Source organism: Corapipo altera, unplaced genomic scaffold, assembly GCF_003945725.1.
Source record: "Corapipo altera isolate COAL_440 unplaced genomic scaffold, ASM394572v1 113, whole genome shotgun sequence".
NCBI lineage: Eukaryota > Metazoa > Chordata > Aves > Passeriformes > Pipridae > Corapipo > Corapipo altera.
In genome coordinates, this window is record NW_020884895.1 from 877,791 (window position 1) to 905,234 (window position 27,444).

At 47.3% G+C, this 27,444-nt stretch overlaps 1 protein-coding gene across 1 annotated transcript; it reads left to right on the forward strand.

The window, feature by feature from the left end:
- Nucleotides 1-13,656: 13,656 nt before the first annotated feature.
- On the forward strand, nucleotides 13,657-25,263 carry CLDN1 (claudin 1). The gene is made up of 4 exons (XM_027647518.1): nucleotides 13,657-13,954; nucleotides 22,107-22,271; nucleotides 22,700-22,784; nucleotides 23,286-25,263. Exons 1-4 carry the CDS (start codon nucleotides 13,732-13,734, stop codon nucleotides 23,446-23,448), a joined length of 636 nt encoding a protein of 211 aa, XP_027503319.1. The 5' UTR covers nucleotides 13,657-13,731; the 3' UTR covers nucleotides 23,449-25,263.
- Nucleotides 25,264-27,444: the final 2,181 nt, after the last annotated feature.

The window sequence follows — 27,444 nt, forward strand, 5'->3', positions numbered from 1 at the left end:
TGTTAGTGATGGCTGTAGGGGCAGCACTCTCTTGCCACGGGGTCAGGAGGAGGGTGAGCGCGCCCACGGGAGCTGCTGCAGCCAATCCACCCCGCACAGTTACAGCTCTTGTCATGCCTGACTGAAGAGAAATGGGGTTGTGCAGAAGTGACATGCAGGTAAATGGAGTCCTTGACTTGCAGGGAAAGCAGGTATCATGGCAGGTTTTGTCAAAGTAGGGATTAGAGAAGAGAATCAAAATTTGTTCTTCAGGGCGGAAGTTTTGAGCACTGCTTACGGGCACACAGAAGAGCTCTCAGGTGCACAGACATGTTTAGTTCTGTTCTTTGGTTCATACCTTAGCAGGAAGCAACTATAAATTGTCTTGGTGTAGATCCCCGGTAGCTTGGTTACCATGCACTCTGATGCAGATCTAGTTCAATGCAGGAATGTTACTGGAGAGGGAAGGGAAAAGGTAGCAGTCATGGGCCTTCAGAGCCTACGCAAACCACCATCCCAGCTCAGGTACAGAGCTCTGTGTTCTGCATTTGAGTCAAACCTCAATACTTCTCATGCCCTGGGCTTCGGTTTGTTCATAACCTGAGTACAGCTCCCATGAGGAAATCTTGAAGTTTTCAAGCCAGTGGAGGATTTTGGGTTGCTGGATTTTTCCCTGCTTGCTTACTGTGATTGCAACCTTCCTGTTCCCCTAAGGGATTCTCTGGATGATCAGGGATCACACAGGCTGCCAGGGGCAGAAGGTCGGGACTCTGTAAGGAGTTTCCCTATGTCTCCTCTCTCGCAGTGCTAAGAAACCTATCAGGACTCCAAGAGCACCTTTCAGGAATACCAAGGGAGAGTGGGACTAGAAATTCCTCCCACCCCAAAGGTACAAATGCACAGAAACCATCGCATCCTCAATTATCTTTATTTTTTAATATAAAGAGAAGCAGCAAAAGACTGCCTTGAGTGGGCAAATCTTCAACACAGGGCAGAGGAGCAGATTCTTGCTCTGCTTTCAGCCCTGCTTACAATCGCTTTTCCAAGCTGACCGTGTCTGTCATCTCAGCTTTCACCTCCAGATGGAGCCAAGCGGTACCTTTACAGAACTGCTCAAAACTTCCTCTTCTCCAGGATTTTCCTCCAAATACTGTAGCAACGAGTTTATTATTCCTACAATATGTAACCCGTGTAATTCCTATCATAACCTCGTGAGGCAGTTTTACTGTCAGAGAAAACAATTTTTACCTTTGATCCCAGGCTCACTCCATTCCTCAGAGGTCACACCATGGAATAGGTCCTCAGAATGTGCTTTGGGAGATTTAAGTGGAGAATAAAAGTCCCAGGTCATAAAGCCAGGGCATGCAGGAGACTCTGCTGCTTTAGCTTTCTGCTTTCTGTTTCCTAATTCCATTTGTAGAAGCTGCTTGTCTTGATATTATTATGTGTGTATGATCCTTTCCACTGAGATTTCTGGTATCTGAATGTCTGTATAGGTCAAATAAACCTTTGTGATTTTTACTTCATGGCTTTCTGTGACAAGGATGGGTTTCTGTTTTTAACAGTTCTGACCCACAGGGACACAGCAGCAGCCACACAGGTCCCATAAAGGATAATGGGTTTCATTAGACACATATTAAATAGATTGCATTTATATGAGACAGGCATTGACAATATAGATCATCTTCCTATACTTGTCTTGCACTGTATTCATTACCTTGTGTCTGCACCCATTTGTAAAAGGCATTCTAGTCAGTTGTCATTAGTGGCAACTCAGAAAAAGTGAGCTCAGAAAAGGCCTGAAAAATCTGAGAGAGCCTTCTCACAATCAGAATTAGAGGTGGCAAGACCTGAGTTTGACAGTAACAAAGTCTGGATTAGCCAAGAAATGTATTATAGCCGTATGACTCTCCCTGCCTTCTCATTCTGTCCTGTATCCAAATACAACCCTCTTTCAGAGAGGATAAGCCCAGCTGGAAAGAAAGGGGTCATTTTTCCTTACTTGGTATATGCTGAAAATGTCTCAATAAAAGCATGACAGAGGTGGAAAGTGAAAATATCCCAGAGAAAGAGTAGGACCATGGTAATAGCCAGAGAGGTGTTTCTAAGCTTTTGTGATGGGCACATCATAATCTGCTCTTCCAGCTTAGCCCATCAAACATCCACGTCAGACCAAGCAGCAAACTCCACTAAGGGATGAAGGCAGCTTGTGAGGTACCAGTGCTGCATATGCCTTGCTTCATCTCTCCATAGCTGTCATGGCAAAGTCTTGTTTATTTTCCATATGCCCAGCAATTTGTGTTGCTGTCCCAGCTCCAGCCACCTCCCTGTGTTCACCTTCCCTGCAGGGCAGGGCAGGAGAGCGACCCTTCCTAGAGCAGGATGCCGGTGCTTCCCTGACCATGAGTCACCGAGGACAGGAAGTGGCTCCAGCCATTTGCATCTAACTCAGGGCTCAGGAGCATCCTGGCCTCAGCAGCAGAGCAGGTCGGGATCCTCCAGTTTTCCCTGGTGTAAGACTGTTCCATTGTGTGCAACACAATGCAGATGGTTTGTGATTTTTCACCTAACAGGGAGGCCAATCCAATACCTGGTCCTTCTTTAGGTCCAAATAGTTCCATGCAATCTGATGGAGTTACTGGAAAGAATACAATATTCTATATTAAGTGGAAACTGGCAAGGTTCATGTTTAATATTCTTCATTTTAAATAAGTCAGCAGCTTGAATCAAAGTCTGTTGCAGTTTCTCATCATAGTCTGCTTTCCTAACTTACATGACAGATGTCCCCTCAGCTTTGGAAAACAGCTCTCCCAAAATAACCTCCCAAGATGTCTTTGTGTAGCCTAAAACCTGGCTGACATGACTCAGTGCAGCTTTCCAATGGATTTGTAGGCTGTACTACATATGCTAACTGTACTTTGACACTAACAAAAGCATTAGGGTATCCTAATACTTAACTGTCAGAGCTTGGCCTTGTCGGGCTTTTACTCTGCATGGCATTGATGCAGTAAAACTTTGCTAATATAACAGCCTTATCACCTTGACTACACACAACCCCAGCTCAGCAATGAATGCACTATGGGTCGATTGCTTTTATTACTCATTAACACAAGGTGGTCTGTGCTCTCCATTAAAGCCAAGCCATTATGCTGGAGAGAGAGAAACTACTACCAGTCTTGGGATGACTGGTTGTCATCTGTCTACCTACATTCCATTCTTACAGCAACACCCCAGTGAGGTCGCAGTCCCATGATCACAGAAGGGTTGTGTTATCCCTTTACTTCCACAGTGTCTAATATATAGTGTGGCAGAGGGCCTTGAGCAAGAAGGAAGTGGTGATGCTTTAATGCATGAAATACAGACCTCACTGCAAGCAGGCAGTGAGGTGACTCGTGTTCAGTGCCAGGGGCTTGTCCAGTGGGCATGGCTCAGGAGTCAGAGGTGACAGAGAGCTTTGGAAGGGGTTTCCCTAAGAGTTCTTCCTCTCCATGAGCTTGTCTGCCCAATCCTTCCTACTCCTCCCTCCTCGTTGTACCCTCTCCATTCTCCTGCTTCATATACCACCATCTACGGTCTCTAAGTGTCTTCATCTCCAGAGCAGTGCCCCTTGGACACGAGATGTGTACACACATGAATGACAGAGCAGTGTCTGTCAGCTGGAATGTACCACTTCAGCCATGTTCATACCGCCACAAACCCCGGGATTTAGCTTGATGTTAGATCAGTAACCCCATGGAAAATATTAAGATTTCTAAGCAACCTGTGACTTCTCAAGCAGGCAATATATACGATTAATAGAAAATATTAAAGAAAAGGCATTTTCTAGTAGATATGATCTTAAAGGATTAAACTCTGTGTGTCTGTGTCTGTTTATACTATACACACAGGTATGATGCTTGTATGCAGCCCTTTAAAACAGCTTTTCTAATCACTTCAACAAATACAATAAAAGCTAAAATAAGCATTTCAATGCAGTCTTTTCAGGCTCTCAAAGTACTGAGTACCTTCCCTCAGTACAATAAATTTAGTTTTATGGCTGCCTGTGAAATCCCACACCTGGGAAACACATAATCTCAACTATGTATTACTAACCCCATTTTAGAGATGGGGAAAACAAGGCCCTGACTAAGTGCCTTCAGATCGAGAGTGAGGAGTCACAACACCGCTCCTCTTTAACACTGGGGCAGGACTCTCTGCCTGGGTGTGGCAAGATCCTTATCAGAGAAAACATGTGTGACCACTCGGGTTTCCTGAAAGCAGCCAGAGAATATACGATGCCGTCACTGCATACCAGCTCCACGGGGCGTGTATTGGCAGAGGATCTGGGTAGTGGATCAGACACACCTTTTCTCGGCATGTCCCTAGTTCCAGTGGAGAGCCCTCATCCCCAAGCACCCCGGGGGCTGTTGATGTCCTGCCACGTCCCAGCGGCGTCATCCTCATCCAAGCGTGCATTTCCCCGTATGAGCTTGAACTTTCCCGTGCCCCGATGCAAACGTGATAAAATGCAAGTGAAGCACAAGGTCCGCACCACTATTAGCTGTCCTGCGGGAAGGGAGAGCAGCGTGAATACTTAGCTCTTTCCAGAGTACCAGAGAAAAGCACAGGAAAAAAAGTCCAGTGGTGGGAGGGGTTTGTCCTGTCTGTGCTCCGGCTGCTCCTCAGGACCTCGGCTCACCTCAGCTGAGTGAGAGGGGCCGTACGTGTGCTTCACCCTGCAGGGCCCTCCTGGCAGGAATCCACCTCCTCTTGTGACTCACTTCACAAGAAATATACGTTTCAGACCTCTGTGCCCCTCGCTGATACTCACCAACCTGCTTTTCAGAGAGTGATGAAAGACCCTCCAAGAGACTCATCGAGGAGGGCATAAAAGTAACTACAGGGTTAGAAATGCACAGTCTGGTAACAGGATGTTTGATCTACTATGAAAAGCCAAGGAGGACAATAGCTGAGGCTCAGGGAAAAGAGTTGCTGCTGTGATTCAAAGACCATGAGCACAGGGCAGTTTTGAGACCTGGTTAGATGAGCTGGGGTCGGGTTTGCGTAGAGGATCTGCAAGGAGTTTCCCTGCAGAGGTCTGGTGCTGCGACTGTTAAAATCAGTGTCTGCCCACCTGCCTGTTACCAGTTCCTCCCCACACACTCATTGTCCCCTTCTGTTTAATACTCAACATCCAAACTGCACATCGAACACTGCCCAGAGCTGATGCAGAGTGACCCCCAGGTCTGCCCCCACGAGGCACTGTACCCTCTGTGCACAGACGGGCTCTGGCAAGGGGGAGAAGCCAACTGCAGACAAAGGCTCCTATAAGGCTACCCCCTCACTTCAACACTCTCCTTGTGCAGGTAGCTGACAGAGATGGGATGTTTTTGCCCCTGCTGCTGAACAAATTAGCAGGAGCAGAGCCCTTAAAGTTCACATACACCTTATCACTCTCTGCCTTCATCGTGCAGGCAAGATGTGCTGTAGGCTGAAGGGCAAAAACATGGAGGAGGAGGAAAGAGGAAAGAGAAGGAAAGGACAGCCAAATCTTTGGCAGAATCACTAAGGAATGGGGAGACATGGGCAGAGCTGCAGTCCCAGCCCTGGGACAGGAGACAACAGCAGATGATTCTACTGCTCATCTCACCCAAGGCATTTATACAGGGAGTGTCTTCAGAGGCCTCTCCTCCCCTCGCCTCCCCTCCCTTCTGTCCTGTCCTGTCCCTCACATGGGAGCCTCTCTGTGCACCAGGAGAGGAAAGCACAACATGTCCTTTCCCTCTTTATCCTATTCTGTCTGTGTGCTGCCCTGCTGGTCCTGGTTCATGTAGGGTCCAGTTTCTGTTCTTTATGGAGATGTGCTCTTCTTCATCCAAGCTCTCCTTCCATCCCTCTGCCTCCTGGTTTGGGCTTCGTTTTCACCTTCTTTGTCAACAGCACAGGGTGTGGGCTCACCAGAGTGCTCCTGAAACACCCATCAGCAAAGCTTCTGTGTACATCGCGCTTAAGGAGTTTTCATGAGCAGAGACACACTGTGAGAGAAACACCCCCAGCCTCTGACCTGCAGCCAGATAACTGGGGTTTTAAACTCCCTCTAGGCATTGAAATGTGACCTTGGATTGCCAGTGTGTTCTCCCTGTCCTAACGATAAAGGGTGTGCTGGAAAGTCCCAGGGAAAAATCTCCTTCCCTCCTCGTCCTCTGCCTACACACATGAGCATGCACAAGCTCTGCTTTCAGTGCAGATATGTCTTTCACTTAGCAAAGGCTTTTCAAGAGTTTCATTTCCATATAGGCTCTAGAGTAACTGCCCACATTTAAATACTTCTTTGAGTGCTTAACCCTGATCCAGCCGTGTGTTTCACAGCAGCAGCTACTGAGTGCTTCAGAAATACCTGGCTCTGATTTTGGTGTCTTAAAGAGGACTGAAGCATATTGCCAATATTTAAAAATACCATCTTTCTGCTCCTCTCAGTTTCCAGAGACAATTCTGTGATGGAAGAGGGTTGTACAGAGTCAGCATGTCTGTGAGGGTGCTGAGCAGTTGTTGACTGGTTCTGGCATGTCATAAGATTTTCTACAGCACAGTAATCTTTGTATCTTGAATTGTTCCAACATCCAAGGGCATCACAAATAGATTTGATCTTATTGATCCCCGGAGGAATTCCTAGCAACATGTGAAAGGGACTAAGTTCAGCAACCCAAAAAAGACCTGAAACTTCATCTCCTACCCTTTACATTGCCCCTAACAGCCTGATCTAGAAATCTTACAAGAGTTTGTGGTGGAGCCTTTCTAGGAAGGACATTGGATCACTTTATCTTCCCAATACCAATTATCTGACGTGTCATAAGGGCTTAGGAAATGGATAGAGGTTGTGGTCCAGGCACAGAAAGGTGAGACATAGCCATACCCTGGGATGAGAATCTTTGAGTAATTTCTAAAATGCTGAATACAACTTGGGCCTTTCCTTGACATGAAGATTGCCCAGACTCACAGGTACTTGATCTTTATGGTTCAATTGCTCTGTGGTTGAGCAATGTAAATGGTGGTAACTCTGACTTCACAGAGGTAACTCTGTCTTCAGTACTGTCTGAACATCAGTCCTGTGGAGGACTTTAGATTTAGTCATTAAGAATCTTCTCTCCTTCCTTCTCCTATCTCTTTGTAATATCAATCCATTGCCCTCTCCTTCCTTCACGTGATTTCAGGAGGCACAACCTGAGGTTATTCCAAAGAGAAAAATTTTTCAGTGGTGATTCTGCAGGTGATCAGATTCTTGTCAGTCTCTGGAATTTCATTCCATAACTAGGTCATGAAGCTTATAAATGAGCACAGCCACCAGCTACCACCGAGTTTCTGGTGGACACTTGGTGAGATTTGGGTAGAAATGTGATTCTTGCTCGTCCTGGAGGATCAGGACCAAGACCTTGGAGGCATCAGGAACGTGGTGAGAGCAAACAGGATGGGTGCATGTCAAGGGTTAGGTCTTCACAGAGCCCATTTCCTGAAGGATCTGAGAGATGTTTTTCTAACTGCACTTAGAAAACTCTTCCATGGATAGTACTAGGGATGAATTTTATCTTGTTAGGACCTTGGTGCACCTCTCTCATGGCTTATGCACTTGAGTATGACACTCACGTATGGATCTGCCTCTCTCTCAGTCAGGCCTGGGTCTCACTTATTCTCACTGCTCCCCCTCTCCTGCCCTGGGACTCTGACAGCAGGAGCTGCTGTGCTCCATGTGATCCTAGTGGCCACACTTTGTGGTTGGCCCTTCCAACAAGGCACACTCTTCACCTGCCACTTCACTGCTGAATCCCTTCCCTAGATGCCTCACCACACCTGTCCCATCATCTGAAACCATGATTAGTTTCATACATTTTGAACATGATGTTGTTATGTTATTGTATGTTATTGTTGATATGATGTAGCACTACCTTCTACCTACAGCATATAGTAACTCCCTGCTTTTCCCACCATCACCTCTCTAGTACTATGAAACTCATTGTTTCCAGTACTTTGATTGTGTCTGACTTTTGTTTTCTATCTGGCCTCTGGTACAGAATGTCCAGTGAAAGAACAATACTAAAATAGAAAAATCGAAAACAAAATAAATCCTACCATGCAGGTCAAATTGCGTGGCCTTTAAGGGATGGGTTTCGTACCATGGAATCTCTGTCAGAGCTTCCAGTATCACTTTGGGAAACAATATGTGAGCAGCCAAGTGCAGGACCACCTTTATTTCTCAGCAGCTCACTGCCTTGCACAGGCAAGCCTGGGTAATGTGGGTAATGACACACACAGTGCAGCTTTACACATGCCAAAACCATTTATTTACAGACGAGAAAGATTTCAGTGTTCTGGGGCATTCTGAGGCACAGTCTTGGGCCTCGCAGTCATTTGTGGGTAGCTGACTCAGGAGAGGAGAAAAAACAAAGGAACAGGTGAAAAATGAGAAGCCGGGGAGGAGACTTGATCCCTTTCGGAGCCCTCAGCAGAGGGTGGTTTGGAGGAGAAGTCAGAAGTTCAGCCAGCCTCATGCAACTTCAGTGTGTTATATATAAGCACATTTTAACTACAGCCAGATGAAATCCATCACGTGAAGAGTAGAATGAAATTACTCCCAAAACTGTAACTTTATTACAGCAAGTGGGGAAATGTGAATGTTTGAATGACTGCAAGAAGAGGGTTGATAATTAGCTTGGTTTATCTCCAGCAGATTAGAAATTCCAGGTCATGTCTGCTGACCAAACACAAAGAGGTTTATGCTGTTTCTGTCTCACAACATTTCAGAAGGAAACAGAGATTTCAATTCAACTGTGCAGGTAAAAGCTCTGGTTTTGGTGTTGTTCACTGTCCTTTTTACTGAATGGCAGCCCTGCAGTAGGGAGCAGCAGATGAAGGGCTATGCTTTCTTTGTGTTGCTGTGCTCTGCAGCCCTGTAAGCTGTGATCTTTGGCTGCTTCAGCTGCTACCATGGTCAAACACAATGTCTGCCCCTCACTGCAGACTGGGCTGGACACAATCCTGACTAATCCCAGGGAAGATTTGCAGCAGTCTTAGATCCTCCTGACATCTGGGCAAAGACATGTGGGCGCTGCCTGCAAAACTGCTTGGAGCAGGGGTGTTTTACCTGGATGGAGTAAGTGGGAGAGAGAGAAGAAAAAGCAGCCTGCAGATAAACAAGAAAGTCTTTTTAAGTTTTTTCTAGACAAGGTAAACTAGAGCTAAATGCATGAGGTCTCACCAGTCTGCCCTTTTCCTCTAGAACCTTTGGGACATCAAGTGAAACAGCAAGCCATAGGGTTCAAAAGAAACCAAATGTTGTACTTTCTTGTAAAGCACAGAGTAATTCTGCAAAACTCCTGGCTGCAGAATGCTGCAGGTGCCAGAAGTTTCAAAAAACAAACAGCTGAATTTACAGAAAAATAATCGAGTGTGAAGAATTAAAGTTGAAAGCACTGGTACTGGTTCAGGGTATATTCAGACATGGATCATATTTTGGGGAAGGGTCACTATGTGCTTGCGTTATTCCCTGGCTCTATGACTGGCTGCCACCAGAAACAGTGGGCTGAGGTGATGTTGTCTGGCCATTCCCATTTTCTCGTCCTGTTGTAATCTTTTGCCTTCACTCTGAAACTAGGAAAATGCAGCTGTGCCTGCTCTGTGCACCTGCCCACACTTACAATAACTTAGAATTAGATTTTTCCCCCTAATACATGAGTTTTAGCTCAAGGGTGAATTCAGGGCAGCCTGGGGGCCAAGTTTAGGGGATATGAGGACAGAAAATTACTTGTGAGACTGTGCTCCCCAAACATGGGCATTGCATAGTGAAACCTTCCCCGAGAAATGTCTGAGAGAAGTGGAAACCAGGCTGCTCACCTGCAAGTCCTGGCAAGTGTTAAAGCTTGTTTTTGCCAGAAAAGGAAACAGGTATCGTTTGCTACCCACAGAGCTCAGATCTCTGCTGAGTACAGTGGCAAGGCTGCTCTCTGACTAACAACCCCCAAAGGAGCGACATGACCAAGGTGTTAGGCATTTGGCCAGTGCAACCAGGGCTGTTGGACACGAGGACAATCTCTGTGAACAATTAGAGGAGTCTGTCTAGCTGCAGATGGAAACATTCCAGTTTGATTTCAGCCACTGTCTATGCACATGCCTCTTCTCACTTGATCCTGCTTTGTAAAGGGAAAAAAAATTAATATTCACATGTTTACTTAAGAACAGGCCAATCGCTAAGAACTGTCACTAGTGGAGGACCTTTAGCCTAGAGAATACAGAGGAGATTGCAACATCTTGGATAAACCCAGGACTTTCAGCTGAGATTAATGATCTGAAGGAATGGTATTTCCCAAAGTCAGGTAGGAAAACTAGGTGAAAATAGTGTGAAAACTCTCTGGGACTTCCAATTAAAAAAAAAAATAAGAGGAGGAGAGACAGTGATTATTGAATAAAAGGAGTGTTTATTTTGCCCATTGAAGCAGTACAGAAAATCATCCAAATAAAAGAAATATTTCATGTCTCAAAGAAAGGAAGGAAGTTCAGAAGAGGAGACTAGATGCTCTTAGGAATACTGTAAAATTCACTGCAAATTCCAGAGCACTGAGAACACTGATGAATGATGAAGGGGAAAAGTATAGTTTCAGTGTTTATCTTAAATTCCTTGTGATGATTCGACAGAAATAGTTGCTGGGTTTTGAAATCTTTCATAAAATGTGAGTAATAAGTATCAACCTCAAATTGTTCTTAGAAAGCAAAATATGAATTAGGTGTTCATGATGCTGGCACTCTGTCCATGAGGGGACTATGTATGGGTTGTCAGGGATGTTCAGTGGTCAAAGAGACATGAGCAACTTGTCTTCAAACTCTCATTTCCACAAAGCAAGATGCAGCTAGTGAATTTGTGCCTAGAAGGTGTGCACAAAGGCACACCTATGCTGCAGTCTATGAGGAATGTAGGAGGTCCAAGAGCACATAGATGTATGTCACTATTGCCCATCATTGGCTTTGTTTGACCCAAGACCATTCTGTCACCCAGTAACCCTGCCCATTGCAGCAACCATCAGGGTCAGAGGAGCAATGGGAAGGCTGTACAGCCCCTCAGGAACACAGCACCCACATCCAGGCAGGTGTCGACCCTAATCCCACAGTACCCCTCACAGAATATGGCTATCTCCAGTCTAAGTTCTATGGTCTTGTGGAAGGGGTAGAAACTGAGGACACGTGTCCTACTGTATGTCCAAGAGTCAGATTCACAGTATGGACACATTTGGCACAAACTGGCCCAAAGGATACCACCCAAGCCCTAGTCTTCCCAAGTGCAGGATGGTCATGGATTGCAGTCATTCCAAAACCCAGCAGCACGGTCAGGGTGCTGCATCATGCAGCACAATGCCTGCTGCATGAGTGTCCTCAAGACCACTCCTGATGTCTCTCCCAGTGCAAGTGCAATCGGATCGTTGCCACCCAGGACTCCTCCCTGTACTTTCCTAGAAGGTTCAGTAGAAAAGTCCAAGTCCTTCTCATACAGAACAGCTCTGTTCCCCCTCCTGGCTGCTCAGAGCCAGTAGCCAAAGGATCTAAACCTGCTAAAAGTGTCTTTGGAACTTGTAACCTTGCCCAGAACTGACCTTGCACTGCAGGAGTCAGTGAGGAGCTGCCCCGTCTGTCGGGGTTGGGGGGTGGTAGGAGGATCAGGAAAGGGGTGAGTCAGTTCAGCTCTCCGAAGCACTGGGGAGACTGCACATTCCTTTGCAGATGGACACTACTGGACTGATATGGCTATGCAGACATCAGTGATCAAACCCAGACACTCCTAAATCTGTTTTCCTCAGGTTTGCATAGGTTTCTGCCCTGCCTCTTCATCAGGCAAGGAATTGTTCCTCACAGGAACCGGCTCCAACAGCCAGCACCGTGCTGGTTTCTCTGCTCCCGGTATCTCAGGGAGTTCTCCATGAATACACAGAGAAAAGCATCTACTTTGTTATCTCTGCCTTGCCAATACAGAACTATGCTGCTTTCTTCTTACTCCCAGAGCTATAAAACTGTGGTCCACAGAGACCCCGTTACTTCAGCTGCAGATTCACAGCTCCCTGTTCCTTCAAGACTGAAAAATGACATTACTGGAAGTTTGCTACCAGGTAACTAGGATAGATTTCGTCACACCAGCGCTGCTGCCGGGACGCTGAGGACCGGCAGCCGCAAGTGTTTTCCGGGCAAACCAGCCTTGCTTTGTCTCTGCCCGTGGGGCGACATTACAGTTGCTTTTCTCCCCCTTAACGCCCCCTCCCCCCGGCATTGCACAGGACGGGTCAGGTAATCACGAATCTGTTTGTTTGTCTGTTTGCAAATCTCGGGAAGCAGCTCCAGCAAAATCTCCTAAGTCATCAGAATGCAGCAAACCACAGTGTCAAAACAATGCAACCCCATCTCTACCTCCAGCAGGACCTTTATCAGGAATTATCACCTATTTATCTCAGAGTTTGGGATTACAGCAGGTCCAGGCTGAACGTCCCCTCCATCCAGCCCGTGGTGAGGCCAGGCAGCACCACCCAGCCCATGCCCTCTGAAGGAGACAGTATTTCCTCACTTTGCCTATTCTGAGTCCAGATCTGTCAATATTCAAATATCCACGCAGGAGAAAGGGAAACTATAGTAACTGGACAAACACACGCCCAAGCGAGAGGGCACTCCTTCCTTCTCTGTAATCCCCTAGTTTCAATGAACCTTAGTAAATCACTGAAGCATTCAAAACCCGAAATTTCTCCCAGTAATGAGAGGTCCAGTAACTCAGACGTGTACAGCACATCGTCCTTATTAAAATGGTTGGTTCAAAAGCTTGGATTTGTACATGTATGATGAGTGTTTGCGCAGCTGCCTGCCTGAAAGCCCTTTAAAATCATAGTACTCATAATTCCCATTATTGTTCTACTGCCTCCTCTGCAGCCAAATATCCCCACGTGTGCTGCATGTCCAGGGAGCCCGGCAGAGTCTGCCAGGTGGGAAATGACCCCCTGCCTTGCCTGGCAGCACTGGGGTGAGCTGGGGAAGGCGGTCACACAGACACCAGCTGGGCAGGTGGAACGGGCACAGCCCCGTCTCCACTTTCCCATCCAGTGTGCTGGCTCAGGGAGGGAAGGTGACCGACAGAGAGTGAAGTTTACAGCTCCAACACATAAAGGACAGCAGCGGGCTGCCATTCCAGAGGAGGCTGAGTCGGGGGGTTCACGTTCTCTGGACCCTCAGCTCTAGAAGGGGGGGGGAGACCCACGAGTACAACCAGGTGCCAAAACTTCCAAGAGTGACAAAGTATCCAGTGGAGGACAGCAGGGACGCTCCCACCAGCCGTTTCTCCAGAGTGAGGTGGAGGGAATGAAGGGCTGTGGGGGGGCGAGGAGGAGCTGGGGGGGCGTGGGGCTGAGAAGGGACTGCGGATCAGGGTGAAACCCTGACGGGGGGCAGGAGGTGGTGTCACTCCCTGGGCGGGGTGGGGTGGGGTGTGAACATCCCCCCCGACGGTGCGACCACGAGAGGAAGGCTCGGGGGGTGCGGAGAAGGCTCGGGGGGTGCGGGGAAGGCTCGGGGGGTGCGCGGGGCCGCGGAACCCCCGCGGGGCGGGGCCGGGGCGCGGCCGGCAGGGGGCGCGCTGTGCGCGGGCTTAAGAGGCGCGCGGGGCGGCGCGCGGGCGGCAGAGCCGTGCGCGCGGCAGAGAGGAGCGGGCGCGCGCTCCCGGTCCCCTCACAGCCACTTGTCCCCGTCCCCACCCCAGACATGGCCAGCGGAGGGCTGCAGCTCCTGGGCTTCGTGCTGGCCTTCCTGGGCTGGATCGGCATCATCATCAGCACCGCCATGCCCCAGTGGAAGATGGCATCTTACGCGGGGGACAACATCGTCACGGCCCAGGCGCTCTACGAGGGGCTGTGGATGTCGTGCGCCATGCAGAGCACGGGGCAGATCCAGTGCAAGGTGTACGACTCGCTGCTCAAGCTGGAGGGTAAGTCGGGGCTTGGGTGGTGAGCTGGCCGGGGCTGCCCGTCCCGTCGGGACCGTCCCCTCTTCCCCGGTGCCCCTTCAGTCGGGGCTGGGAATTCCAGCCCCGTGGGGTCGCTACCCCGTGGCGGTGTCGGTCGCGTCGAAGCTCAGCTGAAGTACCTGGACTGGCGGTGCCAGCCCTGCTGCACGTCCAGTGTCCCGTCTCCGCTGCGTCGTGCGTGTGTCGTCCCTCCCACCCATCCCAAGAGCTTGTCGCGGTGGGGGTGCTGTTGCCGTCGGGTCTCGCGGTCTCTGTCCCGCTGGAATTACGCAGCCTGGCCCTTCCGGGTTGAAGGTGCAGGGCTCGGGGTCCCCCATCTCTTTGGTGACGCTTCGTCCTGTCGGGGGTCGGATGCGTGTCTCTTGGGGTCCCCCCGTGCTTTCCCCGCCGGAACTGAGGGTGACTCTACAGTGACTGTCTTTCGGGGCACCCTGGGCAGTGCCGCCTCTCCGAGCGGGGGCGATACCCGGGCAGGGAGCCGGGCACGCCCCGCAGCCCCCTGCCCGCACGCCGGCTGCCCGTTCCTCCCCCCCCAAAGAAAAAAGTCTCGGGAGGTGTAGGGTCAGATCTCTACCTGTGTTCGGGAAAGCGCCGTGTTTGTGAACAAGAGTTTTTGGCTGTGGAGGTTTAGCCAAGGACTAGACACGGCTGAGAGGGAGCAGAGCTCAGCAGCGGGGCCGGAGTGGGCTGAGTGCGGGTCCTGTTTGCCTTTGACTGTTTCGGTCTTTTGTTCTCTGGGAAAGTCGCTGCTGTTCCCGTGGAGCTTTTAAGCAGAGGGCTGTCAGGTGAGCTGGCCTCCTGCCCAGGTAGCACTGCCTGCAGTTTTTAGGCAGACCACTACGTCAAGGTAATCTTTAGTCTCTTGTCTTGTCGTGGGACGGTAAAGCCATTTCATGCAAGCAGGAGCTGTAGCCTGGCTGGCTGGGGTGTCACTGGGGTATCGGCCAGGCTGGCTGGGGTGTCACTCGGGGTGCTCACGCCGAGCTGGAGCCCAAAGTGAGGGCTGTTTCTAGAGCGCTGGCGAAGAAAACTTATGCCGACACCCAAAGGGATTTAAAAAAAGTATTCCTTTCTCAATATCCCTCGCCTCATCCCTAGCCCTGGAACAACTTCATCCCTCCATAATTAATAAAATAATAATTACCACCTTGGTCACCTTCTCTTTCCCGAAGGATTGAGCAGGTAGTTTCACCTAAACCGAGGCCCGTGGGGAGTGCCACCAACCCTTCCTGTGTGTCACGCAGTGAAGTCGGACCACCCCCGCCCCACTTTCGCGGCCAGCCCACGTCAGTCCATCCTGCTCCCTTGCCCCGAACGCCCGTGGGCCCTGCAGAGGTGCGGATTGCTCCCATCGGGATTGCTGCGCACCCACTTGGCACTCGCGGGGTGCGGGGCTGAGCTAACCGGGGCAGGGCTGAGCACACAGTCCGGGGTGCTTTGAGTAGTAATTATGTGTAAGCTCAGCTTCAAGCCTCTTATCTTGCACTGGGGGTGGGGGGCGAAGGTGCCAGCAGGGCTGAGGAATCTCCATCCACCCCCTGGATGCGTTGCGAAAGGTAACCTTGCCTTGGGGGCTGTACGCAGCCCATTGTGCTGTAAATGAGACCTGCCCGGGGAATCAGCTCCGGAACCCGCTGTGAACAGACTCCCAGAAACCTGCCCCAGGCCTTCCAGACCTGGCCTATTCATGGTTGAGTACCGAAACTAGCTGCTCCCCTCACCTTTGTCCAGCGAACAACACGGGCTCTTCTCTTTTACAGCTACGGGGAAGGGAGGTGCCAAGCACCAAGGCTGAGCTCGTAGTACGTGTGCCACCTTTTGTGTTCTCGCCTTGCCCCTAGCCCTGCAATTCAGCATGCTTGAAAATTCCCAAGAAACAGGGAGATCGCAGGGGATGTTAGCATCATTGGAAAAATCAGTAAGGGCTGGCGAAAGGACCCCTCTTTTTTTTTCGGTCCCTCAGCTTGCTTAGGTTGTGCCTTTGCCGCTTAAAAGCAGATCGTGCCTGGGGGTATAAACGTTATCCCATTATCTGCCGTTTTCCCTCCTGGTGTGCCTTCAAGGTTTTACAGCCACATAGGCACGGGCAGGGACCAGCAGTGCTGGTTTGGGTGGAGAGAAAAAAAAAAACAACAAGAAAAAACCAAAACAAACACACACTCAAAAACCAACAACCAAACCAAAACCATCTATACCGACAGCCGCACCCTGGAACAGATGGAGTGGAGAGCTCCCTTACTGCATTTATCTATATTCTGGTGAAGGTGGAAGGTGGGACAGTTGTGTGAGCAGAACTTCTGCCTGGCCATGCTTTCTGCCAGAGCTTTACATGTCAGAGCTTCATGAGCTGATGGGAGAGGCTCACATCTGTAATTACTTTGTCCCTGTAGAAAGGACTGAACCTTCTCACACCTGCAGTAACTCATGGTTGTGAGAATGCTGGAAGGCTTTGCCAGCAAACTTTTGGGTATCTGGTAGCTGTTGCCATTCCTTAGGATGTGTCAGTGTTTGGCTGCTTGGACCGATTTTGCATGGCAGAGGTGGGGTTGGCACAAGCTGATGAGCACCATTAATCAAGTGAGGGGCCTCAAGCTTCCCGTGTGGGCACACTGCTGGAGTGCACCCATGCTGGCACTTCTCCCGCAGCTGTGTTCAGCTGAGGGCTTATGTCACTGCTCCTATTCAGGCAATAGAAAGGCTGCGTTTTGCTGGCTTACGTGAAAAGCAGTGCGTGGCCACACGCAGACATAGAGGCAACAAATGCCACCCTTGCAACGAGGCTTTGTTGCACAGCCTCAGCATTGTTCTTGTGGCCCTCCAGCATGGTCCATGGAGCTTAGCTCAGCTTTGTGCTCCTCGGGGTCTCAGGGGGATGGTCTCAGACAGGAGGATGTAGGGCTCCTTGTACCTGTCCCTGAAACATTTCAGCCCCACCTAACCACATTCTGTTCTGAGCAGAGATTGTTCTGGGTCTTGTCGAGGCTGTTTTAGCTGAAGATACTAATCAACCCTGTTTGGTTTTGCTGGGAGAGGTTCTGTGCTTGAGACAAGCTGAGACTCATCTATCACTTCATCACCAAACCTAGTACATCCACAATGAGCCTTTGTGCCCTAGCCCAGAAAATAAACAAGGGTTTGAATACCCTCTGGGTCAAGCAGCATCGCTGAAATGTGAAATCTTCCCTCCTACACCTTTACCATAGTGGCTCAGCCCATTCCAGGAGCTGGGGAAGAGAATGGGTGGGGGGAAGGAAAAGTTCATGCTCAGGTTACAGTAGCTCAGCGGTGATGGTAGGGGAGTTGGGAGGATGGCCCAGGGAAGGACAAAGCATGAGGGGCATGTGTCCAATTCTCCATCTTTAGATCTGGAGTAAGCAGGTAAAACCTGCTGGTATCTGTCCTTTCATGTGGGTTAAGGGTTAATTTGCTACTGTGTTTCTCAATCCCTGTTCCTTCCTCATGAAAAATCGTGATTGACTGATAAAACAGTCTCACTTGTGCTGGCTTTGGGAAGGTAGAGGGTTACTTGGAATGCCACCGAGGCTGTTTGTGTGCCCTGGTGCCTCTGCAGGAGGGGATGGGAGTCTGTTGCAATACACAGGCTTTATTGCTCTACAAGCAGCTTCTAAGCAGCTTTAGTAGCTGGTGTTACTATGTGTTACTAAATCTCTTGGTAAGGGAATTTCCAGGCTTCGTGGGAAAACAGGCTGCCCAGGTCTCCTTTGACCAGGAATCTGGAAATGGTGGCACCGTGTGCTGCTTGTCTTAGCACCACCCTTTCTGTTAGTGAGTGTAGGAGGATGCTGAACCTTTCCTGCTTTCTGGTAAGCAGAGTACAAGGCCACAGTCATATACTGAATTTGCTGCTTTTGCACTGGACATGCAATGAGAACTTCCCACCTTTCCCATTTTGTCAAGAAACATGACTCAAGAGTTACTGTCTTGCATAGATTCCTCTGTACAGTCTTCTAGACTTGTGGTGGGGTACTTTGAAGGTAATGGGTATGCAGGGTGGGTCTTTGCAGGGTCTAGTAAAGGGGTTAAAAGCCTCCAAGCCATTAGTAGCTTTTGGGTGCAGTGAGAATGACTGCAAGTGAGAGAGATGTTTGCTGGCCACCTCTGAAGCTGAGATCACAACAGTAACTTTCACATGCTGGCAGGGTGGACCAGCAGGATCTCGGATCCTACTCCTTCTAGGGGATCCAGCGTTCATAAACCCTGGTGGGGAGGATTTGAAGGCTGCTGACTGTTCTTGGAGGTGGATGGTATAATGTGCTTCCTACACGGTGGAGCTGCTTGTAACTCCCGGGGAACTTCCCTTGCAGAGATTAGAAGGAGCTGCACAGCATCTGTTTCACCGGTTTTCTGTCATCAGTTAGTTGCATGGAGGCCCGTGGGAAGGGAAGGAAAAGTCCATATTTTAAATACAAGTAAGACTGTCAATGAGCATCCCTATCAGAGAATAATCTGCACACAGAGCCATTACAGCAATTTTGCATTACAAACAGGCATTACAAAAATCCCATGGCACTTTCCCAACAGCTTTTCTGTAACGTAAATTACATAAACAGATTAAATAAGGAAATGTGATGATAGAAAAAACCCTCAAACATCTGCAGGTGAAGTACTTTTGAAGCATTTTATAGGTATAAATATATATATATTTATATACATATATATATATATAACCAAGCAGTTACCAGCAATTACTTTTGTGTCAGTTAATGATAGTTGTGGGAAGGAAGAAGTAGGCTTCAGATAAATTGCATCAGGGAGTTTGTGTCCAAACCCACTAACAATAACTGAGAACTGTTTGTTGGCATGTTTTTAAAGCAAGTAGGGTTTATTATGTGAAACAGGTATAAGCTGCAGCAGCATGTTTGTGAACTTAAGTGGTATTATGCCTTGCAGAATACACATTTGTTATTAACTGTCAACAGTAGTTTTAAGCCTCTGTTCTTCACTCCTTGCTGCTTTCTTGCTATAGGCTTTTCAGGCTGTGTCTCTCATTACTAACCAGCAGCAAAAAGGCTTGGCTTCCAAGTCAATACTGGTTTATATTGACAAAATACTGTTGCCATCTGACAGCTGTTGTTGGGTGCCAGGCCAGTTTGTCTCACCTTGTACAGGACTGTTTTTTCCCCAAGGACTGCCTGGGCTTTCCTGTTGGTAACACAGTTGCAGCAGCAAAGTGTGGGGGAAATCCTGACGTCTCTCTAATATGGTAGAAGTCATAAAGTTAAATTGCTGTGGAGTACTTCTACTTGCTGTCAGTAGCCAGTCCTGTTTAGCAGGTCAAGACAATAGTGTACTTGTATAATTTTGGATTTTTAAAGAACCTGGAAAGGCCCATGTGAACAACAGAACTATTATTAAACTAGCTTTCCCAGCCTCTGGATGTGCAGCTTCCATTGACAACATGGCTGTTAATGTGTAGTTAATAACTAGTAGCTTGTGTGATGATTAACTGTGGTCAGTGCACCGCACACATTGCAACAGTGGTAGGAGGACAGAAACGCCGCCTCCCAGCTTGTGCTCTGAGCACAGGGCGGGTGGAGGGTGGTTGGCTAATGCAGCCATGTCACATTACAGCTTCTTGGGATAAAGGAACAGTATGTTCTGCAAATGCTTCAACCTGTTTTTCTGCCCTACTGCAAATTTCCAAAATGCTTCTGTCCTCCTATGCCACTGAGCTCTGCATGAGGAGGGGGTGAGGGCACCAGGAGATGTTCCCCCAGGCTCTGCTGAGAGGAGGCAGCTCTGGGAAATGCTCACAATGCTGTATTTTGTTCAACTGTTTCTGCAAAGCTATTGTGCCATGGCGTGCATCCAGTTAATACTTACACATCTTGAGATTTTAGCAGGTTTCATAGCTAGGTCTTCAGAGGTCATAGAAACATTTTTCAGCATTTTCCTGTGTTTGTTCCTTAGCATCGTGTTTGAAGGTGAGAGGTCTCTTCCCACCCTTTCAAGTAGCATTCTAGTTTTTAGAGATAACATTGCCTGTTTCCAGCCTCATGAAAGAACTCTTTCAAAACCCTCTCCTATAAAGTAATTTCTCATGCAGCAAGACTGAGCCCAACTTACTGTAGTCTTGATAAAACAGGTTTGTCTTATCTCTGCAGAAAATTCCCTTTCCCATGCTAAGTAAAAATAGTATTCAGCCATTGGTCTCTTCAGAGTTGCTGCAATAGGGCACAATTTAGCCTTAAATGTATGGCAGCTGAATTGACTGCCTGGGTGGTAATTTGTCAGCTGAAGCCTTTCTGAAAGTTGGCACTACTTTTGTAAGATAGAAATTACTTTTGGAGTGTAATCTCTAACATTGGAGATAAATCAATTAAAAACGAGTTTGGATACTGCTGTGGTGATTTATGCTTAAGTGACAAATGGCTTTGTTAATGGGTTTCTGCAATCAGTGCAGCAGATGGGTTTTGATTAACACCTGGGTGTCGTGGAGGCGTGTCACCTTTGCCTTTAAGGAAGCAAGAGATAACATTAGCCAAGCTGATTGAGGTACTTTTTTCTCAAGAAAGCCAAGACTCCATCTTATGAAAGTGTCACTTCCTACTGCTCTGAATATTGCCTTTTTATTGTATTGTTTGTAACTATTTTCATAATCTATTTACAAAACATAATCTATTCGAAGGGGCAGATCCAGAAAACTGGAGTCTTGACAGCCTAGTAGTGTTGGTGTGTGTCACAGGAATTTTCCTGCACAAGCGGTCCTGTGGGGCAAAGTGTTGTAAAGAAGCTGCAGAGGATGGGTGTGAGCCTTTGCTCCCCTCCTGACCAGTGCCAGCTCTGAACTCCTGAGTTTCAGATTGAGCCAGAGAGCCCATTGTTGAATCACGGACTCAGATGGGTTCACATACCAGCATTGACTGGAGTGTGAAGTTGTCTGTTATAGGCTTAAATCTTGCAATTTCCAAGCCTGAAGTGCTTTGCAGAGGGCTTGCAGGAGGCAGTCAGGGTGTTTGAAAGGGTGAGCTCCAGACTTTGGGAAAGATTCTGGTGATAGTTTGCTAGTAGCTGTGTCACTGCTAGATAACCTTCTGTGTCAGGGGACACTTGTGCTGCCTTGGTTACAGCGTGCTCCTGGGAGCTTATTCCTTTTATTAACCAACCCTGTTTGTTCCCAGATCTTTACAGGACTGTATATTAAAATCCATGCCTTTCAAACAAACCTGATTTGCCAGACAATAAAGCTCAGGCTCTTATTTCACTGCTAGTCAGATGTTTTGTCACCTGAGGTTTTTTTTAGTAACGACTTAATTTAATTATTATTGTTCTTTGGTATCAAGAAAATCCAAGTTCAGTAACTAACATTCATAGGGTTAGTGTGTCTACACCTTCAGCTGAGTCCACATAAAACCAAATCTTGGATAAAGTACATCAAGTCTGTCTTCTGAGAACTCAGGCAAATTCAACACTTGCAGATGGGAGGCATCACCCCATGTTCCAACTCTTCAAAAGCACAAGAGGCTCTTAAAGCATTTGAGTCAACTAAGCCAAATATTTTAAGTAGAAAACAACCTACTTTTCAATTGGCTGGGAAAATCCTGTTTTTGTTGCAATTTTATTTTTGTACCCTCTGGGATTCAAACTGAGAGTTTAGCACAAAACAAAAATCTAAATCGGTACTGAGTTATTTGTATTAAAGGCAGGTTTTGGAAGTGTTGAACAGTAAAGGGGCCTTGCTGTCTGCTGTGGGACTATTCATATGTATGGCACTATTCATATTAAAACGTGTGCTTAAGTGCTTTGTCAAGGTAGAGCCTAAATCTGAATACTTCTTTTGATAAACAGATATGTCCTCCCAATTGGGATTCAAATGATCAAGGAAGAAAAGATGTCTGAGGGCAATTCCCAGGTCATTTCCTGCAGAAAGGCTGCATGCTCTTGTTTGCCATGCATTTTAGAAAAGGCTGAGAGTCCTCTGATCTTGATGCATGACAGTGTTGAGACCAAAGCTAAGGAGTGTCTTGTTTGGATGTATCCCGTATGACAGGGAATAGAAGTATTTTGACACATGATTACTGAGCCAGTAATTTGAATTTCTATTTGTATTTCGAGTTTTCTTTGTGGTAACTGAAATCCTCATGTCTTCCAGGCAGTCTGCAGGCCACGAGGGCTTTGATGGTGGCTGCAATACTCCTGGGGCTCGTGGGTTTGTTTGTTGCTGTGACTGGCATGAAATGCATGAAGTGTATGGAAGATGACCAGGTCAAGAAGATGCGGATGGCTGTCTTTGGTGGGGTGATCTTCATCATTTCAGGTTGGTAACATACAGATGCGCTTAGTGTTAAAAGTGCTATTTCCTAGATGGCATTTTGGTCTTAGCAGACTTTGGCACTGTTGCTCTGGCTGCCTGAGGCATCAAAGGGGTCTGTTGGCACTGGCATTACACTCTCTCTCTATGTGGACTTCATGCCTTCAATATCTGTTAGCAGAGCTGCCTTTGACCCTGCTTCAGTGAAAGGCTGTCAGCAGTCCTGCTTTGGGTGCAGTGTAACTGTGGGGGGACCTCAAATCCTTTCTTAGCTTTTCTCCCAACCAGCACTAACTGGAACAGCTCAGAACTGGCCAGGGTAGCAGCAACTGAGCCATTAGTCGAGATGCTGATTCTGCTGCAGGCATACTTTTGCAGTGATTTTATTGATTGTTTTTTCTTAAGCCATGACATTGTGTTCCCTTTATGTGCAGGTCTGGCAGCATTGGTGGCCACATCGTGGTATGGCAACAGAGTGGCTCGGGCCTTTTACGACCCTTTTACCCCCGTCAACACCAGGTACTGATCCTTTGGGTATAAGACATTACAGTTTAGTGTGGCAAATGCTCACAGGGCTTAGTTTTAAGTAGCAGCAGCTCAAAAGAAAAAGGGAATTTTCTGAGCTAACTGGGTTGGCTTCAAACTGTGCAGAAAGAGTTGGGACCAGATTATCCATGTGGCTCTTAGGTCTTGACTTTCTATTAAGGCAGCATCACTGACAGAGACCTGACTGATGTGACTTCTACAATTTTCTTCCACTACTGGTTTGTACAGAGCTTGGCCTCAGTTCACACCCTGCACACTTGCAGCTGTGCAGGGTAACCCAAAATACTGGACTAACCTGATGCTGAAGGTCTGGATGTGAGGGTCAACAAAGTCTCAGACTGCTCCAAACTGCTACCTTGCAGGAAGCCATGTCCATCCCAGTTTCTGCTTCCTTCTGCTTTGTGTGAACATGTTACTACGAGTAGTACCTCTGGATCACAGTGTTATTCACTTTCTCCCTTCTTTCTCCCCCAGATTTGAGTTTGGGTCAGCTCTCTTCATCGGCTGGGCAGCTTCATCTCTGGCCATATTGGGGGGATCCTTCCTCTGCTGTTCCTGTCCACGGAGAGAAACTTCATATCCACCCACCCGAGGCTACCCAAAAAATGCCTCCTCCACAGGGAAGGATTATGTATAATAAAACAAAGAAGAGGAGCCACCAGCACTGGTAGTGAAAGCGTTTTGGAGAGGACACTATAATGCCACTGTCCTGAGCAGAGTCCAGGCTCTAGGTTCTGCCTTCCTCTTCTCCCAAAAATGTGTATATTTTTGTAATCCTCTTTGCTACTGGACATAACTTCTCCTTTCTCTCCCAGCCCATGGAGGCAGGCTAGCCTAGGTTCATAGGTATTGCCACTGGAAAGATGAAACCTCCAAGCTTGGGTTAAGTTTAGCATTTGGGAGTAAAAGGGAAAATGATACTGTTTTTATAGATGGATGTTGGTGCTTTTTTTAGGTTTGTTTTTGTTTTTTGTTTGTTTTTTTTTTTCCTAAATAGATGGTAACAATTCAGTCCCATATCCCATTAAGTTAGAGCCCAGTGTGGTGTGTGTAGAAATTAAAGGAACATATATTCTATACAAAATGATGAAACGGATAGCTTAAGGGGAAACATAATTCTGGGGGAAAGACTTTAAATGCAGGAATGTTTGAAGAGATGTAAAATACTCTTGTACTGTCTTACTGGCATCATCTTCAGCACAACACCCTGCTTTCTGTGCAGACAAAGGGTCAGACACTATTAAATTGCAGTGACTTTACAGAAATCCATGCTGTCCGTGCACATGCTGTTGGCCAAAGGAAGATGAAGTGTAAGGTAGCAACTACAGAAGTTATCAGACTCCCAAAGCAGCTGCAGGTTTGCCTGGTGCCAGGGAAGAGCTCAAAAAAAATGATTGCCTTCTGTTTTCACTGTGTCTCTGGTGGGGCTGTTCCTTAGACACTGAGTGCTACCAGTGATTTTCTCCATGTTCCCACCCTGGTAGCTGAGCTTGAATCTTTATCCACTTCTGTGTGTTACAGGTCAGCTTTTAACACTTCCCTCTTTCCTTGGATCATTTGGGCTTAGTTTACTGATCTCTGTTTGCCTTATGCAGCTAGTTGTGTTAAACCAAACTGAATGCACTGCCACTCCCTGATGTTTCCCCAAGGATACCTCACATGCTGCCATTCCATCCTGTATTTCTCCTAAACACTTTCAGTGATGATATGAAGGCAAATTCTAAGAAAACTGATCCAAAGCTTATGGCATTTTCTTGTAATCCAAGCTCACCAAAGAGGAAGAAACAAACATTTTTAAGATAAAGCCATCCTTGCATATTGAGTCATATCCAAAAAAAAAAAAAAGAAATCGTGCAGTTTATTAAACGTTCCCACTTCTTCCCCTGAAACACCCAGTCAGTCACTTGGTGTTTACTTATCCTGGGAGTTAAATGTAATTCCTAGAAGGATAGTACCACCTCTCCAAAGCTCAGCCTTTTTGTATAGAAGGAAAACGGTTGCTTCTGACCAGGCTTTATAATTGTGTATGTGTTCAGAGGCATCAGATCTCTTGATTTCCTTCTGTAGACAGGGAGAGCCTCTGACTGAGCTATGCACCACTGTGGTGTTGGTGGTTTGTACAAGCCTTGTACCTCTGTCTTACCTGACTTTTGCAGCATAAAGTTACTAAAAGAAACCAACCAGAGCATTGGCTTCAGCTTGAGCTGATGTTGGCCTGTACTTGGAGCTGGGTCACATGGCTTCCAGTTCTCCATGGGGAATTGCCCGTGCACAGCAGCTGCCTCGTGAGACCTTTTGTCCTAGGAGGTGGCAGCTCAGGTCACATTAAAGAGCTGATGAAGTCTATGCTTTTGTATTTGCATTAGCCCTGAGCCAGGGAGCAGAAGCTTGTATTGGGAACTTGTATAAAGTGTTTAAACAATTTCAATAAATGGACTTTTTTTAAGGAAAATCAGGCTATTACTTCATTTCTTGTTTTTGAGCAGAACTTGGATGGTGTGCATGGAAGAGAAGAGTGGTGCTTGGGCTTTTGGGAGGCTGCCTGCCAGGATGGAGCTTGTTTAGCTGTGTGTATCTACAGCAGACATAGGTGGGGACAGATCTTCTGCAGTGAGTCAGGCAGTTGTGGCCTCTGGCAGAAACTCACCCAGTAATCTGCTGTGATTGCAGCCCAGGAACCAGAAGGTCTGCTCCTTGGCAAGGCAGGCTACACCCTGGGTGGAGCAGGAAGGGGTAGGGGGAAGGCAGATGGCTCCCTTATAGGGGGAGTGGGAGCTGCAGGAATGGGGAAGGGATGGAGGGGGTGTGGAGCCGTGGTGCTCCCAGGAGAGGTGCTTTGTTTCAGTGGAGTTGTGCTTTCCATGGCTGTATCTGGGTTAGGGGATGTGCAGGCTATGGCTACCTGCATGAGATGCTCTGCCTTCAGAGCAGTGAGAGACCTGGTGATCCATGTGTGTCTCTTAAGCTCTTATGTGCACCTCCTTGATATTTCTGGGTTAACAGGGCCATGAAGAGATGGGCTGTGGGAGGATCCATCTCACTCTAAAGCCCCTTGGGGAGTGTACTGTGCTTCTGCTGGTTGTGACAGCCGACCAGTTGGGTGTACCTTTTTTGCAGGCCAGGTAGAGAATGGTTCCTGATGGGGATGGTTTCTTCTAACTTGCACTGATATGTCCCCAGGGTAGCAAGGCTCTATTGCCCTGCTTCTACCTGCCCTGGAAACCTTTTTCCATTCACCAGGGCCCTTGTGTTCATCCTTTTCATATTTTAAAGTACTTGTGATGAGAGGCAAACTTTATTTAAAACATTTTCTTAAGCTCAGTCAAGGAGCTGCCTCTTCTAGTCCCTTGCTCTCCAAGGGCTGTTTGCTTTTGTAATTACAAACAAAAGGAATAGAGCTAATTAGGCCTTGTAAAGCTGGCAAAGCAAAACAGCCAGGCATGTGGCTGGCTGAGTGAGCTTGCAGTGCCTGGAGCAGGCTGGTTGCCTGGCATAGTTTGGGGTCTATGGTCATTCTTATTCCAGCCTGTCAATTAGTCAAGGATTTCCATTGAGATTAATTTTTTCCCATGTTTTCATGCTCACTCCCTCTCCAAGGACTTTTGCAAGTTCTGCTCTGAAGTTTCCTGGGCAGAAGAGAGGAAAGCAATCCCACCTATAAAATGATCAGTAGGACTTCTCAGCAGCTGGCAAAAATTGGCCACTGCAGGAGATGCAGATCTGTGTGTGACTGGCACAGATGAAGGAGCCAAAGGCTACCTTGTTTGTTTGTTTGCTATACTTTTAATTTGACAAAATTCACAGCCAAACCTTCATTTGCCCTGCCTTTCTTGTGTGATCATGCAATTCTACTTGGTTGTGTTTTTTACAGCCCTTTGGCCATCTCTGCTGTAGGTTGCATAGGAAAGGAGTTACATGGGTTGAAAGTTGGGGGAGAGTTTCTCACTAGGTTTCAGTCTTTGCATGTGACTGGCATTCCTGCAATGAAATGATGGCATTTGTGCAGACAATGGGAACTTTGACTGCTTCTTGGCATCTTCTTCCATACCATATTTATTATTCACATTGTGCCAAAGCTCTGTATGCTATGCAGGGAACTTGACTGTCAGTGGGAATTACATGCTCATTTATATTGCTTAGATATTTCAAAGGAGTAAGAGCTCAAGATGTTTTTGGAATAGCATCAGCCTGTTGGATTTATTGTCTTCTCCAATTCAATTTTAAGAAATCATCCATGCTCACGCCTTTACCAGTTTCAGTTCTGATTTGTGCATGAGCTTCTTGTAATAAATTTGGCTTTGTTTTCTGTACTGCTCTGAACATACTAAAGAGTATTAAACCATTGAAAACTTACAACTAAGATCCCAGAAGTAACCAAGAGATCTGGTGACAAATGTTAGTGAAATACTAATAAAAGCTCAGAATCTTTTAAATAAAAGGCAGAAACAGAAATAATGGCATTACTGAGGGACAGAAGTTAATGCAGGACTTCTGCTTAAGAGAAAACTCCAGAAATGGCAGTAACTTTCTGAAGTTCCACAAAAGTAGATTTATAAATCTAGATGAGTAACCAGACTGAAAGAGCTCAACCCTTTTGTCCTGAGCATGGAGACATGGAATAACTGGGGCAACC